At 41.9% G+C, this 15,207-nt stretch overlaps 1 protein-coding gene across 2 annotated transcripts in view; it reads right to left on the bottom strand.

Moving 5' to 3' along the window:
• Positions 1-15,207, bottom strand: part of TRIM44 (tripartite motif containing 44) — a 106,523-nt gene that overhangs the window by 72,083 nt on the left and 19,233 nt on the right. For both annotated transcript variants that reach the window (XM_039233320.1, XM_039233321.1), the window contains exon 2: positions 12,638-12,715. In XM_039233320.1, coding sequence (XP_039089251.1) covers positions 12,638-12,715 — 78 coding nt within the window. The remainder of the gene's footprint in view (positions 1-12,637; positions 12,716-15,207) is intronic.

The raw sequence follows: 15,207 nt of genomic DNA on the forward strand, positions 1-15,207 counted from the left end.
GCACCCCTGGCCTCTTCACAGGAGGGGACAGTAGCATCTCCCCCCACCTCCAGACACTGTCAAATGTCCTCTGTAGCCCAAGACACTTTCTCTCCACACCTTCCTCCTTAGTAATTTCATCCCATTTTTGCAATTCAACCATTGCCTCCAGAGAGGGCTCCTAGGCCTGGATTTTCTCTCCAGGCCTCCAGGGTCGCAATTCCTTTCGATGTGTGTCTCTACCTGGACACTTTTCTATTACTCAAACCATTAAGCTCAAACGGAATCCTCTTCCTCCTCCTCAGTGTTTTCACTGCTGCCCTGAGGGCCCAGATATTAAGTACTATGGAAGCATTTCACGTGTTTTACTTGAATTAATCATCACAATGATACCAGTGGTGGCAATTATTATTCCATCCATCTTACAAATGAAGAAACTAAGGGTCAGAAGGGGTGAGAAACTTACACAGAGTAAGCAGCAGAACTGGAGTTTGAACCCACAAACTCTGACCACACACTCTGTCGTTTAACCACAATATTATTCTTCCATATTTTCCCTTCGGACCTTGTCCTGTTCCCCACCTTCCCCCTTAACACCACCAGGGTTTAGGAAATCAACCAGGCTTTAAACTCCGGAGTTAAGTTTTATTTTCTCCAGCAGATAACAGGTCTCTTGACTTAGTATCTAGAGGAGAAACGATGACACCTTTGCTTAGGCTCTTGCACAAAATGGTGGTCAATACATTTTGACTAACTGTGAGGAGCCCTCCCACATTTGCCTCTCCACCACAGTGGCTGAAGAAGTCTGCCCTGTATGTACGAAACCCCTTTCTTTGCATTCCCTTCCATCCTCTCCACTAAATATCTATACCCAGTCTCTAGACCTTCATGCTCCATCTTAGCTCCAACTGCCTCCACCCACCTCAGGCCCTCTAGTCCAGTCCCACTGTCACTTGTACCTCTAACTTGCTAAACAAAATCCTACGGCCCAGAGAAACTCCACGTGATCCTCCCTTCCCTCCTCCTTGGTGTTTAGACTTTGCTTTGTTTCATATAGTCCGTGGTTTGCTTTGTATCTTCAACTCAGGCAGGAACTTCATATTTCAGTCATAATACTCCAGCCTTCCTCCATCTTCTGCTAGAGTGCTTCTTCCTGTGACTATAAATTTTGGTACATGAGCCTAAGTCCTCTTTGCTTTAACAGCCTCATGCATATGAAACTGTAGTATGCTTCTTCTGAATCTCCTCCTTCATGGATCCCCCCAATGCAAATATGAATATACATGTACATGCGCATACATGAACAGCATTAGAGGTTCAGGACCGTGCTTCCTAAAGGCTCTGCACTGCAAAGATCCTAACAAACAATTGAACTGAATCTGTGAATCAGCTGTGAAGCAGATAGCAACTGTGAGCCCCCAGTCACCTGAGAGAGACATGGTCACAGCAGACTGATGAGCAGCTCTTACCGTGAGAGACAGAGATCTAGCCACTATGGTTGTGGCATCAATGCCAAGCATCCTCTCCTCCTAGGGCTGCCTGTTCATGCTGTCGGCTGCTATGACTCTATTGCCATGACAACTTGATGTGAAACCCAGTGTCATGGAGCTAAGCTGGAGGCACCCTGGAACAAGTCAACACGAATGCTAGGCTCACTACGAGTGCACACTGCTGCCTGCTCTTTAGACGCTTCTCTCCTTGCCTGACCCCAGGGTGGCACTAAAGAAAGCAATCACAAACCTGGGAGCACAACTCTTCCTGAGTGAACAGAAAAAGAATTCTGGGTGTAGAAATTCCCCTGTAGAAATGTGAAAGTTAGATGGAGTCCCCAGAGACACCCAGGACCTGTAACAGGAGTAAGAGTCAGAGCTTCTGGTTCACCATGTTTTCTTGCTTTTCTTCCATTTTAACCTGTGCATAAGCTAGAAAGACGTTTCTGCCTCAGAAATTATCCTGCAGGAAGCGGGAGGTGGGAAATGACACTGAAAGTTTCAGGGGCAACCAGAAATACTATTTTTAAGCCTTTTAGAACTGAATATACAAAGTATGCCTATATTATCTGCTGAAGATCAAAGCGATTCTAAAGTAAGAGTCACCCCTCTTTCTCCATTCCACTTCTCTATTCGAACATTCTCCCTGCCAAACCACAGTTATTTGTTTACTATCAAAACCAAACAAATGCACACCACGAGGAACACTGAGGAAAGGGCACTTTTCGAGATGTCGGTCTTCTTTGCTACAGGTCAAAATGGTAAACCTCATGGAGTCTGTTGTCGTAGAGAAGTAGGTCTTGAGTACTGACTCTGCTGTGTTTCTGAAGCTCAGAAAGGTGAAAGTTTCATTTGTAGAACAGAGGTAATAATATCTTTCTCACAGAAATTTTTGTGAAGTCTACACAATACATAGAAGGAACTTAGTATTCTCTGGGCACGTAGGAACATCAGCAGAACTACTCTGCTGGTGCAGATAACAGTAACTATGAACATTTATTGTGTGCCTTTTATACAGTACCCACTGAGCTCTCACAGATAAAGAGCCCCCAGTAAGTTTTCTCACAGAAGGAGAACATACACCCTTGCAAGTGCAGATTCAAATCTCCCAAAGGAACACAGGAAGGACCTTTTCATACATCCTAGGCAGGAAAAGTAACGATGTCAATCAGAGGCTCCTTGCCTCGGTTTTAGTAAATGGCCACAGGCTGGCTGTCAAGGAGCAATGCCTGCCTTTTCTAGTTTGATATGATCAGACAGTCTACTTTAGTGACACTGGAGCAAAGCAGAGCATGTGGTAAGGGCAGGTCACGTTCTGCCCAGCAGCTCCTAAGCAGTCTACCTCAACCTCACAACCTGCCTCTATCACACCATCTCTCTTCTGCAGACTGAAGCCTTATCACACCCCAGCTGACAGTCTGCTTCCCTAAGAACCACAGGGCTTGCTAACTAAGTACAGTTGCTAAAATACTTTTTGGGTCCCCAAAGGCCATGCTACTAACCATCTGCCATCATTTCTTATCTCCTTCTCAAAAGTCTCCATTTTTAGGGTATTCAGTAATAAAAATGTAATATGGTTATAGACAAATTAAGAGGTACAGGTAACAAGTGCCAGAAGGACTCAGGTCATTGGACTCCAACATCTGTGCCCTTCCACCATAGAAGTAAAGAAAGTATGTCATACTCAACAGTTTTTTTCCCTGAAAGTTTGAACAAACTCCCTATTGGTATACTATTCCCAACCCACTTCTATAACTAAAAGTTAGTAACTTCCTACAACTACCAATAATTCTATATAGCAATCATAAAAAGGCAATTTATTTGCATTATTAGCCTTAGACAAGTCATTAAACCTCTTAAATCTTTGCTTCCTAATCTGTAAAATGGGGATTATAATGTCTAACTAATCAGGTTGAGTTAGGAACTAAGGATCGCAGACTCTATTGCAGCAGCCACAGAGGTATACAGAAGCCATTCAATCAAGGACCGTAATCAACTAAATCACTGGGTTGCAGGGACCTTCTCTACACAGCCACAGGTGGACTTTGCCCTCTGGCTAAATGCAGTCAGGGGAGAGATGTGGTTCTCACATTTTACATCTTATAAATACACACAAGCACCTACATACAGACCTGAGGTAGCTGAGAGTTGCACTCTGTAACTTCAGCCTTAAGAGATCAACGAAGACATCTTTTTTACTTGACCAGATCTGAGCTTTATTTCCTAGCTGAATGAGAGGTGGAACTAACAGGAAGAGGATAGACAGGAGAGAAGGAGGCCGAGACCCTTAAATAAAAGTCTGGGTGGTTTTTATCACTATTCTCACAGTAAAGTTTTGTATCTAGGCATCCAGCCTCTTAAATTAAATGTCAAATACAATCCTGTACCGGCAACATGAAGTGTGGCTGCTCTGGGGGAGCCCTGACAGCCCCACTCCCCTCTCCACATTGCTCATGTAAAAAGTCCTTCAGGCTTTGGCAGAGAGTATATTATCAAGTCTCCTGTCCGGGCAGACAGGGCCTGGAGCAGGGGGAAGAGCACATCACAACGTATTAATTTTATTAAGCCATTTAAAGCTCAATCCCTTTGCTTTCTAACAATGCTCTAGCCCACCAGGCAGCTCAGAGACCAGGCCTACCCTAGTTTTAAATGCCTAGAGCTGATTTTACAGTACTTCAATTACTTCTGGTGCTCCAACAGAAAGAGAACGGCCGAAGGGTAAAGCTGCAGGAGAAGGGGCAAGGGAAAGTAGGAGGAGAACAAGAATCTCAGTGGTGGTTAAAGTGGGGACATATCTCCTAATGTGTTTCTTCAATGGGACATTTAATGTCTTTCGTGACTCTTAATTTATTTTTTTTTATTTGGAACTTGGCAGTTTTGCTAAATACAGAGTCTGCTCCATAACAACAAACATAATTGCTTCTATGCATTGATTTCTTGTTTCTATTGGGAATATATGGACACACAGCTATAAACTCCCAAGGCTGAGATATTTGCCTCAACCTGAACGGGCAATGCTGCTCCACCGAACTAACACCAGGCATGCTAGCCCTAGAGTCAGCCAGCCAGAAATACCAAGGGACTCCAACTCTGGAGATTTAACTCAACTTATCGGCATGCCACTATCACTCAAAAGAGGTAGCAATGGCCCTTTAAAGTGTCACTAATCCTGGGAAGCGTTAATTGATCAAAGTATAGAACTAGTTAGGTATTAACAGGTGGCTCATTTTTCTCCATAGGGATCAGAAGGGCTCCTGAACTGTGGGACGGGAATGCAGCCCCGGGTGCCCACAGCTTTCTGCTGGAAGCAGAGGTGACTCTCAGGACCGGGAGAGCGCTAGCAGCAGCCTTGACCTACAGGATGTTGTACTCCTAAGCACTTTAAATGGATTATCTCATTTAATCTTCCTAACAACCCTATGAAGTATGTACTATTATCCCCTCTTTTGCAGCTGAAAAAAACAAACAAACAAACAAAAACAAAAAGCCTGAGAAATGAAGAGATTAAGCCCAGGATTGGTCTGGGATGGAAAAGCGGTCAACACTGGAGGTAGTCTGGCCAGTTGTGGTCCCATCCAAGCCTGAGCTTCCAGTAACTGTAGAATACTGCCTCCCCATGACAGAGGCTGCCATCAGGTTTCAGCCCTTCATCCAGTCTAGAAGAAGGGAGAAAGACAGACTCTTCACTGATGACGCTTTTAAGTGAGGGGCTGAAAAAAGTGATTGGGAAAGAAATCTATCTTCCTCTCTCAGCGGCTTTACTGAGATAGAATTCATGTTAGCATACAATTCACCAATTTAAAGTATGCAATTCAGTGGTCTTTAGTACATTCACACAGTTGTGCAATCATCCCACAATCAATTTGAACACTTTCATCACACTGGAAAGAAACTCCATAGCCCTTACCAGTCACCCCCCAACTCCATTTCTCCATCTCCCTCAGCCCCAGGAAACAATGGGTCTATTTTCTACTTATATAAATCTGCCTATTCAGGACATGTCATATAAATGGGATCACACACTCTTTGGTCTCTGGGGATTGGCTTCTTCCACTTAGCATCACAGTTTCGAGGGTTATCCTTGCAGCCTGCATGGGTGCTTCATTTCTGCGTATCGCCCAGTAGCATCCCACTGTATGGACATATCAGATTGTAGGTACCCAGTCATCCGCTGGGTGGTTTCCACACTCCAGACAGTATGAATGATGCTGCTGTGAACATGGGTGTGCACTGTTGGTGTGGACACATTATCATTCCGTGGGTATACATCCAAGAATGGACTTGGTAGCTCATACGGCAATTCTGTGCTTTCCAAAGTGACTGTACCATTTCCCATTTTTCTACATCCTTGCCAAATTGAAAACTTCTCTTTACTGGAAAAACTACAGCACTGTAGTCCTAAAAACGATCAGCCTGCTCTGGCTCTGCTATTACTGCCTGGGGGACCCCCGGCAGGAACCATTCCTCTCCTGGCACCTCAGTTTCCTCAGCTGTAAAGCAGGGGGTGGGAGATGGCCTCAGACTTCCGACTGGGCCCTGCACTTATCCATTTAGTCACATCACGTGAGACACTCCGAAGAGTGGGGAGGTAGAGGCCATCAAATCTCAGCTTGGAGCTGACTGCACAACTGTGTACCTGACTTTGCATTAACTCAGTTTTCACTGTACCTGAGTAATCTTACATGGTAACTGGCATGCCTGAAGAAAAAATTAACAGAATCTGCTTATGCTATTAGGAAGAAAACAGAAACGCCTTATTGGATAAAACTTCCATTTGGCAATAATGGCAGATTGGCCTTCAGGATTTTAGTTTTCCAAGTAGCTGTTCAAAGACTGAAGTGGATTCAAATGATAAAAATGTTTACAAGGGATGATGTTAGGTGAAGAAAGCAGGATACAAACTATGTATGCATGTATGCATACGTGTGTGTGTGTGTGTGTGTGTGTGTGTGTGTGTGTGTATACACATATATATGGAATCTGGTCTGGATCACCCAGTGGAAGAACAAGCAGCACTTGGAGATCTTGGAAGGCAGGAGGTTTATTTTACACTGGTGGGCTCAGAGGAGATCATTCTCCAGAGGTCTGATCCCAGAGCACTATATATACATACACACACACACACACACACACACACACACACACACACACACAAATACACACTCAAATACATAGTTATCTAATTATATATATATACACACACACAAATACACTCAAATATAGTTATCTAATTTTGTATATATACATACACACATATATGCACACAGAATAAGAGCTATATACAGAGAGACAATACTAATTTTCTATTTGAAAGGCCATGCATCATTAACCAGTTTTCCCATAGGTGTGTCTTCAAGTGTGATGTACTGACCATGTGCATCAGAATCATGCTGGCTATATGGTAAAAAAGCAGTCTCAGAACTACCAAACTGGATGTTCTGGGTGAGGCTCAAGAATCTGCAGTCAAAAAAAAGAGGTACTCAAAGCTTAGAAACCACTGCAAGTAGTGTACGGTCTTTTGCTTTCCTATCTGTTTTGCACATTTTTCTATAGAGAGAATGTATTACTTTTATAACTGAGTGACAGGGAAAAAGGGAAGTTGTCTCATTTTGTTTTGATAAAGGCAGGGGGCTAGTGAAGGAGGGTAGAGTTGTTTCTCCTTTTCTGCTGCCCAAGTGTCTGCAGAGGATGAAAAGGCCACATTTGTTTCCCATTGGATTCTATGCCTCAATGCCTAGATCAGACTGAGAAAGCACAGGGAGTTTGCCCATTTAGTGCTCTCCATCAATTACGGGAAGCTACTGAAGCACCAGCCTCAGTTCTTCGTTTAGTGAGGGCAAAATGCCCAGGGCTGTCATGGCCCCTATGCCAGCTCCCTGTATTTTTGGGGGGGAAAGGCCACTCTCCAGTGCTTGGGCCCTGCAGCTGCAGGCTGCAGGCCCCAGTAAAGGCAGGTAAAAGAACAATGGGAGGGCAAAAGAGTCAGGTGAGAGTCAGACTGCTAGGGCTCACAGCACATACATCCACATTTACTCATCCACGGGTTCAACAGTCATGTGGGGGAAGAACATGAAACACGACAAATGTGAAGCCCTGGCTCCAGCACTCACTAGCAAGCTATTTCACCTCTCTAAGTCTTAGACTGCTCATCGATAAAACAGGGCAAAGAATATTATTTCTTTTCATAATGTTGCTGTAATAGATAACATATATCTATTACTATGGGCCAGGTACCCGGCTAGGGCTTGAGGGTACAGAGATAAAAAACAAAACAAAACACTTCAAGATTACTACTTACAACTTCCTTTTTTTTTTTTTAATGAAAAGTGCAGAAATGGGTCAATAATTCTAAAGCTCTCCAACCAAAGAAACACTTTTGAATGAATCATCTTGATAACTGAGGCATCTCAATTCTCTGCTTCAGCTGGCTGAATAAACACTGTCCCAGGGAATGCCGCTGCCTTAAGGCAGGGCAAGGGCCAGCATGCGACCTGGCTTGACCCTGGTGAATAACAGGACACTAACAACAGGAATTTAAGCTAGGCTTTGTTTATAGCCATTTCTATTTGTATGTGCAAAACCTACCATTTTAACAAGAGTCTGATTAGCAGAGGACAGTGAAGGACTGGGCTATGTTCCATTCAATGATATCAGATACTAAAATGGACTGTAAAGTTCTCTTGCAATTATAAAATGCTATGTAAATGCTAACTAAAAATAAGACAACAATTCTCAGATCTATTTAATTTCATGTTGCCAGACAATTCTTTGGTTTCACACTTTAGTATGAACACCTTTAGAGACTTAAGAAAATAGAGAAAAGAAAAACAACCCTGTTATGTTTTAGGCAGTCTTAGTATGGCTAGCCCCTGTTTAATCCTGCTCCAGTCTGAGAGAATGTGAGCCACTCGGCTTGAGTTTAAGGCACTTTTTGGAGAATAACTTCTTGAAGATTGGTATGATTTTGTGATACACAACTGTTTTTTTTTTTAATTTAATGACTTTTATTTTGAGAGACAGGGAGCGAGCGGGGGAAGGGCAGAGAGAGTGGGAGACACAGGATCCAAAGCAGGCTCCAGGCTCTGAGCTGTCAGCACAGAGCCCGACACGGGGCTCAAACCCACAGACTGTAAGATCACGACCTGAGCCGAAGTTGGAAACTGACTGAGCCACCCAGGTGCCTCACACAACTGTGTTTTTAACTACTTGTTTCTAGCACACCAGACACAGGAAACCATGAACAGCACATCTTAGATGGAAAGAAAAGCAATCAATACTAATAGAGAAAGCCACTAATAGAGTGGCTGTTATTAACTGCATAATAAGAGGTTAGCTGGATTGAGTTTAGCATGTTATGCTTTTGGTTCAATGCTTTCTGAGAGGCTGGACAGGGGGAAGAAAGGGAAAGGAATCAATGTGTCCTCTGAGCTTCAGTTTCCTCTGGGTAGACTATGAAAGACTACTGCATAGTCACTTCATAGGAGAGCTATGAAGAACTCAGAATGCTTTCAAGTTCTTAAAAATCCAGGTGTGGATGGACAGGGACACACACACACACACTTGATTAACTACATCTTTTAATTTCCCTGAAGTCTAACATAAACACAAGAAGTCTACAATAAAAATCCTGCTTTGTGCAATAAATGTTTCTGAAAAGTAGGACTGCAAATATTTGTTTGCATACTGGTTCATATCAAAAACATTAGGATGCCTTATTATTTAAAAGACCACTTCCAATTAAACAAACTGAAGATTGCTTGTTACTAAAAATATTCTCTTTCCATTGTAAACAAAGTTCTAGATCCCTGGAGATATGCACCCTTAAAACAGGGCTCCCCATAGCAACATGCATGCACACAACTTAATCTGGTTCTGCGCCTTACTTCCCAAGCACCACTGCCTCTGGTTCCTGTCTTCAGGCTCACCCCTAGGGGCTGGGATTTGGTGTCCCTTGAAGTCCCTCTGGTTTTAGAACTCAGCCCACTCCTGTATCATGGCAGGAGTCTTGATCATCCTCTTAAACCCTAACCAGAACTCTTCTCTTCTCCCTCTTCCGTGCCTTGCTGTTTCTCTGCTGGACATGGCACCTTACAGGAATCCAGTCCTCTCAGGCAGCCTCGGTGCACCTCCCTCTCCTCTCCTCTGCCCTGTCAGCTCAATTTATTTGTTTTCTAAGCCTGAAGTTTTATGTATCTCATTTTTTTTTTTTTTTTGAAGCTGAAATCGCTTGAACTTATTTATAAGGGCTCTTCTGGCCATCTGTTGAAAGGAATAAAAAAAAATCAAAAGAGGGAAGGAAAATCACCAAGGTCCACCATAGTCTCTAGTCACAGCAGACCCACTGAATCAGCATCTATGGGGGGGGGCGCTAGCACTCTGTATTTTATAAGTCCTCCAAGTGATTTTTATGAACATTAAAGGTTAAGAACCACTGATCTGGAAGAAAAGAGGGCATCAGACAAATATTCTGGACAAAATGAGGCTTCTCCTTAAGAAGAATTAGGTCTACAATATTGACACAGAAATATGCCCAAGATACTCTGTGTAACAGTATAATAAGTATAGTATAAATCTTGTAAAAAATCTTAGAAGTATATTTTCCACATGGAAAAACTGTCTAGAAGGTTACACACCAAACTGTTAGTGGTTAGCTTGGGGGAAATTCATGTGACTTTTCCTTTATGGATATCTGTATTTTTTAATCTATAAGCATATATTATTTTATAATTTTAAAAAATGATTAGTCTAGTCATCTTCCACTCCTCTCTGACAAAACTCAGAGGTAAAAATTAACTCAGTCCCCAGTAGATTTCAGTGTCTAGACTAATGAAGCTTTGTGATGCTTTAGGGAATTCTAGAGGAAGTGAGGCAGAGATAGTGCTCAGTGCTCCATGACTCAAATCAGTGCTTCTATGAAAAGCTCCTGTGCCAAGAAATGACAGGTCACAAAGCCTGAGAGATTCTGTCCTTCTTAAATAGGCCAACTTTAAAAAGAGATGGTGGAGTTCTGAGGAAAAGCAGAAAAAACTAAAAACTTCTCTTGGAAGACAATTTATTTGTTGCAAAAATTATATATGTAATGTCCTATTTTCCACCCCTCCCCCTTTGTCATCTGACAGTCATCATGCAATTACAGTGGTCCTCCTTCAAGCTGGCTCAGGTACATATAGCATATGTATACGGACAACTGGAATAGGGCTTGAAAAGAAAATAGACTGGTGGAAATAATCTGGGACAAGATAAAGAAAAGATAAAAGAGGTGAGTGTGAATGCACATACCCAAGATTATGACTGGTCCTAACAAATACCCTTTAGCTTACGATGCATCATGGAAAAATCCTGGGGCTTCTAGGAGTTGCTCTCCCAGGATCACTCAATTTTTTCACCTCTGGCGAGTTTCCCATTAGAAGCACTATATGCATTCATAAAGGACCCAAAGCACTTCACTGTATCATCGCCATGCACAGAAGCCACTCAGTGTAATCTGGACATACCCTCTTGCTCTTCCCTGCCTGCAAGCATGTGCGTGTGGCAGAACAGAAAATGCAGTTGTCTCCTTCAGGATAGCTACTGCCCCCAGAAACCAGAGAAACTGAGTAAAAAAAAAAAAAGCTCTCAGTAGTCTTTAATAATTAATCAGCTCATCTTCCCTAAAGGAAATCCACTCATACCAGGGGTCTTTCTGCTCTGAGCTAAGAAAATTGATGAAGGTTACCCCAGTATTTTTCTATCAAGATACTCTCTATCTCTGGAAACCTAACTATACCAGAAGACAAGAGATATTACCAATGTCCCTATACTTTCAATGTTATCAGAAGAGAAAATTATTTTGCAGATTTAGGACTGTAGCCACCTTTTGAAAAGCCTGTCATTGCTGTGACTCTGTCTTGGTAGTGTTTCAGATTAGAAAATCAGGGCACAATGTGATTAGATGATAGAAAGGAGACAAACCCCAGTGCTTGGTCTGAAGCATGACATAAAAGAAAGAACACAGCTACTAGAGTCAGTATGAATCGCAGCTTTAAATTATACTAGCTTCAGGGCAAATGCCCCTAACCTCCCTAAGCCTCAGTGTCTTTATCAATAAAATAGGAATAATAAGCTACTCTACCAGGTTGTTGCAAAAATCACAAGAATGTTAAGCCAGGGGGAATAAGAAGTTAGTGTTTAATGGGCAGAGGGTTTCAGTTTGGAATGATGAAGAAGTTCTGGAGATGGATGGAGGCGGTGGTGATGTTGGACAACAATGCGAATGTACTTAATGCCACTGAACCATACAATTAAAAATGGTTAAAGGGGTAAGTTTCATTATGTATATTTTACCACAATTTTAAAAAAAGGAATGTCAGGATCCTAGCACAGTGGCTGGCTCCCAGGGCTAGTGTATTCACCATATAAAGAACTTTAAATTAAAAAAAACAAAACAAAACAAAACAGGTAGAGGATACAAAAAGTCAAACAAAATTGTGCTCCTTTCCCTGTTTAGTTGTGAGAGGCTCTGACTGTCAAGAGGGCCAGCTGGTGGCGATACCAAACAGTGCCACAGTAAGTCTCTGGGTAGGAGAAGGGAGGCTGTGTTAGTCATAATCCCTCCGGCATGTTCAGTTCCCAGTCCACCCCCACCCTGGTAGGGAGTCTCCCAGAATATCAATCCTAGGGCTCCTGACATCTTGCAAAGAAAACTGGGAAGTTGAAACCATTTCCCAGACTAGACTCGAGGTCATGAGGACAAAAGCATTCGCAGTGGCAGCTGGTTCCTGTAAGTGGCGGAGAGACAAGACGCTAGTGCTGAACACCAACTGGAAAAGTCCAGAGCCTGTTCCAGTCCCCAGCATTAAGCTGAGCAGTACCTTGGATGCCTTTGGCTGGATTTAATGGACACAGAGGACAGTAGTCTCAAAGTCCTGTTAAAGGAAGATTAAAAATGCACTTGTCTGAAGTTTAGAGAAAACAATTAATGATTATGTGTTGTAAGTCATAAAACAGAGAAGGGAAAAAAACAGATGACTTATCTCTAGGCATATTAGAACATTGCTTCTGATAGGCAGGCTTAATTAGATCTTGATGCGATGTTCAGATAGATGATCATTAACATCCCTAGAACTGAGCACAAGGAGAATGAAATACTTGGAGTACCAATACCCAATCAATTCCGAAATAACACTTACTTTAGGATCTGAGCTCTTGAACTTTAACCTTTCCACCAACTCTATCATAGCTGCCTTCAGTCCGCCGGAGTCTTTGCTCTGGAAGAAAGAAAAGACAGGGGACATTAGACAGCATTTTGTTGCTCTCTCAAAACACAAATAGCATTTCATGGGACAATGAAACAGAAAGCAATTTTTTCTTCTTATTAGCCAAGAGAACTAAATGACTAAAGAAAGCTGCACTGCCCCTCTTCCTCTGTCTATTGGACAAAGAGGGTCGGAACATAAATTGCCCACTGACCTGAGAGAACTATTGGAATGAAAATTAAATGCAATTTGTACAGGCTGACACACTGCTTCATCTTAGGGTTCCACTGTGCCAGTGTTCACTGAAAAGAGATTTTGATCTGGATGTCCACTTTATGATTTAGCGGTTTTTATTTTGAACTCCTACATACCAAATGCAGAAATATGCAGTATTAAATATCCATATAAAAATAAAAACAAAGAAAATGCCACAAGACTTAATTGGAAATGGTATTACAGTGCGCTGGCTGAGTACAAGTTTTTGAGTCAGATATACAAGTTTCAAATTTGGGGTCTGTCACTAACTAGTTGACTAACCTCAGATAAATTACTGACTTTCTCAAAACCTTTTCCCCTTCTATAAATGGGGATAGTAAGCAGGATTATTTTGAGGCTTAACTAGAACAGTGTAAAAGTATTTGCCCAATATGTGGCATACATAGTAAATGCTCAATAGATGTTCATTACTGTTATTTCATTATAATAATTAGAGTAGCACAACCCAAGAGAAACGTAAGCCATAAACACAAGCCGCATATGTAATTTTAAGAGTTCTAGTAGCCACAAAAATAAGGTGAAATCAATTCTAGTATATTTTATTTAACTCTGAAAACCCAAATCATTATCACTGTAACATGTAATTTCAACATGAGATATTTTATACACATTTTTCATACTAAGTCTAAGATTTCATAAGAAATCTAGTGTATACTTCACACATGCAGCACAACTCAATTTGGACAAGCCACATTTTGAGTCCTCCAAAGCTATAGATAGCTAGTAACTACTATGTTGGTCAACACAGATTTAGTGAATGGACTCTAGAGCCACACAGCCTGGATTCAAGTCCCAACTCTACCAGCTGTGTGACCAGATGCAACTTAGCCTCTCTATGTTTCTATTTCTTTACCTGTAATACGAAGCTAATAATAATACTTACTTCATGGGGTTATATTAAGATTAAATGAATATACGTTAAGGTACTTAGAAAAGGGCCTGGAACATGGTAAATGCAACAGATGCACGAGACACTTTTATTGTTGTCTATCTGCCCCATCCTGTTTTAAAACTCCTTAAGGGTAAGAACTACATCTATCTCTGCACCTGTGCCCAGCATCAAGAAGGGTTTGAAAAAGTCTGACCAAATGAATGAATGAACATGCAATCTTAAAAAATGAATGACCTAATTCTAATACATGTGTAGTGCACTCTAAAATCACATAAATTATTTGATCTCTACTCCTTTGTGGGTACAGTAGGATCATCACCCACATTTTACCAGTGACGAAAAGGACACATGAGGCAGTAAAATGACATCATCTTTATGGGGGAAGGGATAATAATAAAGATGTACAATATAAACAAACATTACAAATACCCGTCACTCAAAATTGATCTCAGAATCAGTGATATTTTCCTAATTTGCAGAAACAATTCCAATTCCTCTAAAACAGGAAATACTTAGTAAGACCCCTTTATGTAGATTAAAATAGACGAAAGGCTCAATCTTTTTTCCTCTCCAACTCTTTCTCTTCTAAGTCTATCCAGCAAAAGCCTGGTGTAATACGACTAGACCAGTATCTGCTTTAGATGTGCTCTCTAAACACAGAGTAGTTGACATTCTTGTTCTAGCTGTGGTTCTAAATTTTAATAAATTGTAGTTTTAAAATGATGGTTCACAGCTCTCCAAATTTCATCGCCAATTTAAATCTTTAATCTCTGTGGTCTCACAGCAGAAAGTTGGGAAAGGAATCCAGAGGTCACATACCAGAGAGTTGGGTGAGACCCGAAGTACCTAAAAAAGGGTTAAGTCGCCAGACACAATCCTGCTTTTATGAGATGATCAAACAATAAAGCCTGTCTGGTGATATCATTTCTCTAACCTGCTTCTCATTGGCTGAACAAGCAGGTCACTCGTCCCAGGAAAGCTCTCTTCCCCCACATTCCAGCTGCCAGCGCCCAATTTAAGCTCTTCAGCAAGAGCCCTGATATATTATGACTTCCCCCCTGGCTCTCGATAACAGAAAGGAATGCACCAAAACTGTGCCTTAAAACATTCAGAAAAGAAATGAAACGACGAAGGAATCACTAAGAAGCAGACAGCCCCTCTGCAGGCAGATGTGCCTTGTGTGGAGAGATAAGGGAACCCTTAGCCTTCTTTCATAAAAATACAGTGTGTCAGCAGAATCCTTCCTCCGTTTCACCAAGCATCAGCAGCACTGCCTACCCAGGGGAGAGAGACAGAGGAAGATGCACAGATACTCTCCTTTCAGGAAATTCACCCA

The sequence above is a fragment of the Hyaena hyaena genome, unplaced genomic scaffold (genome assembly GCF_003009895.1).
Source record: "Hyaena hyaena isolate Hyena2069 unplaced genomic scaffold, ASM300989v1 scaffold_74, whole genome shotgun sequence".
NCBI classification, from domain to species: domain Eukaryota; kingdom Metazoa; phylum Chordata; class Mammalia; order Carnivora; family Hyaenidae; genus Hyaena; species Hyaena hyaena.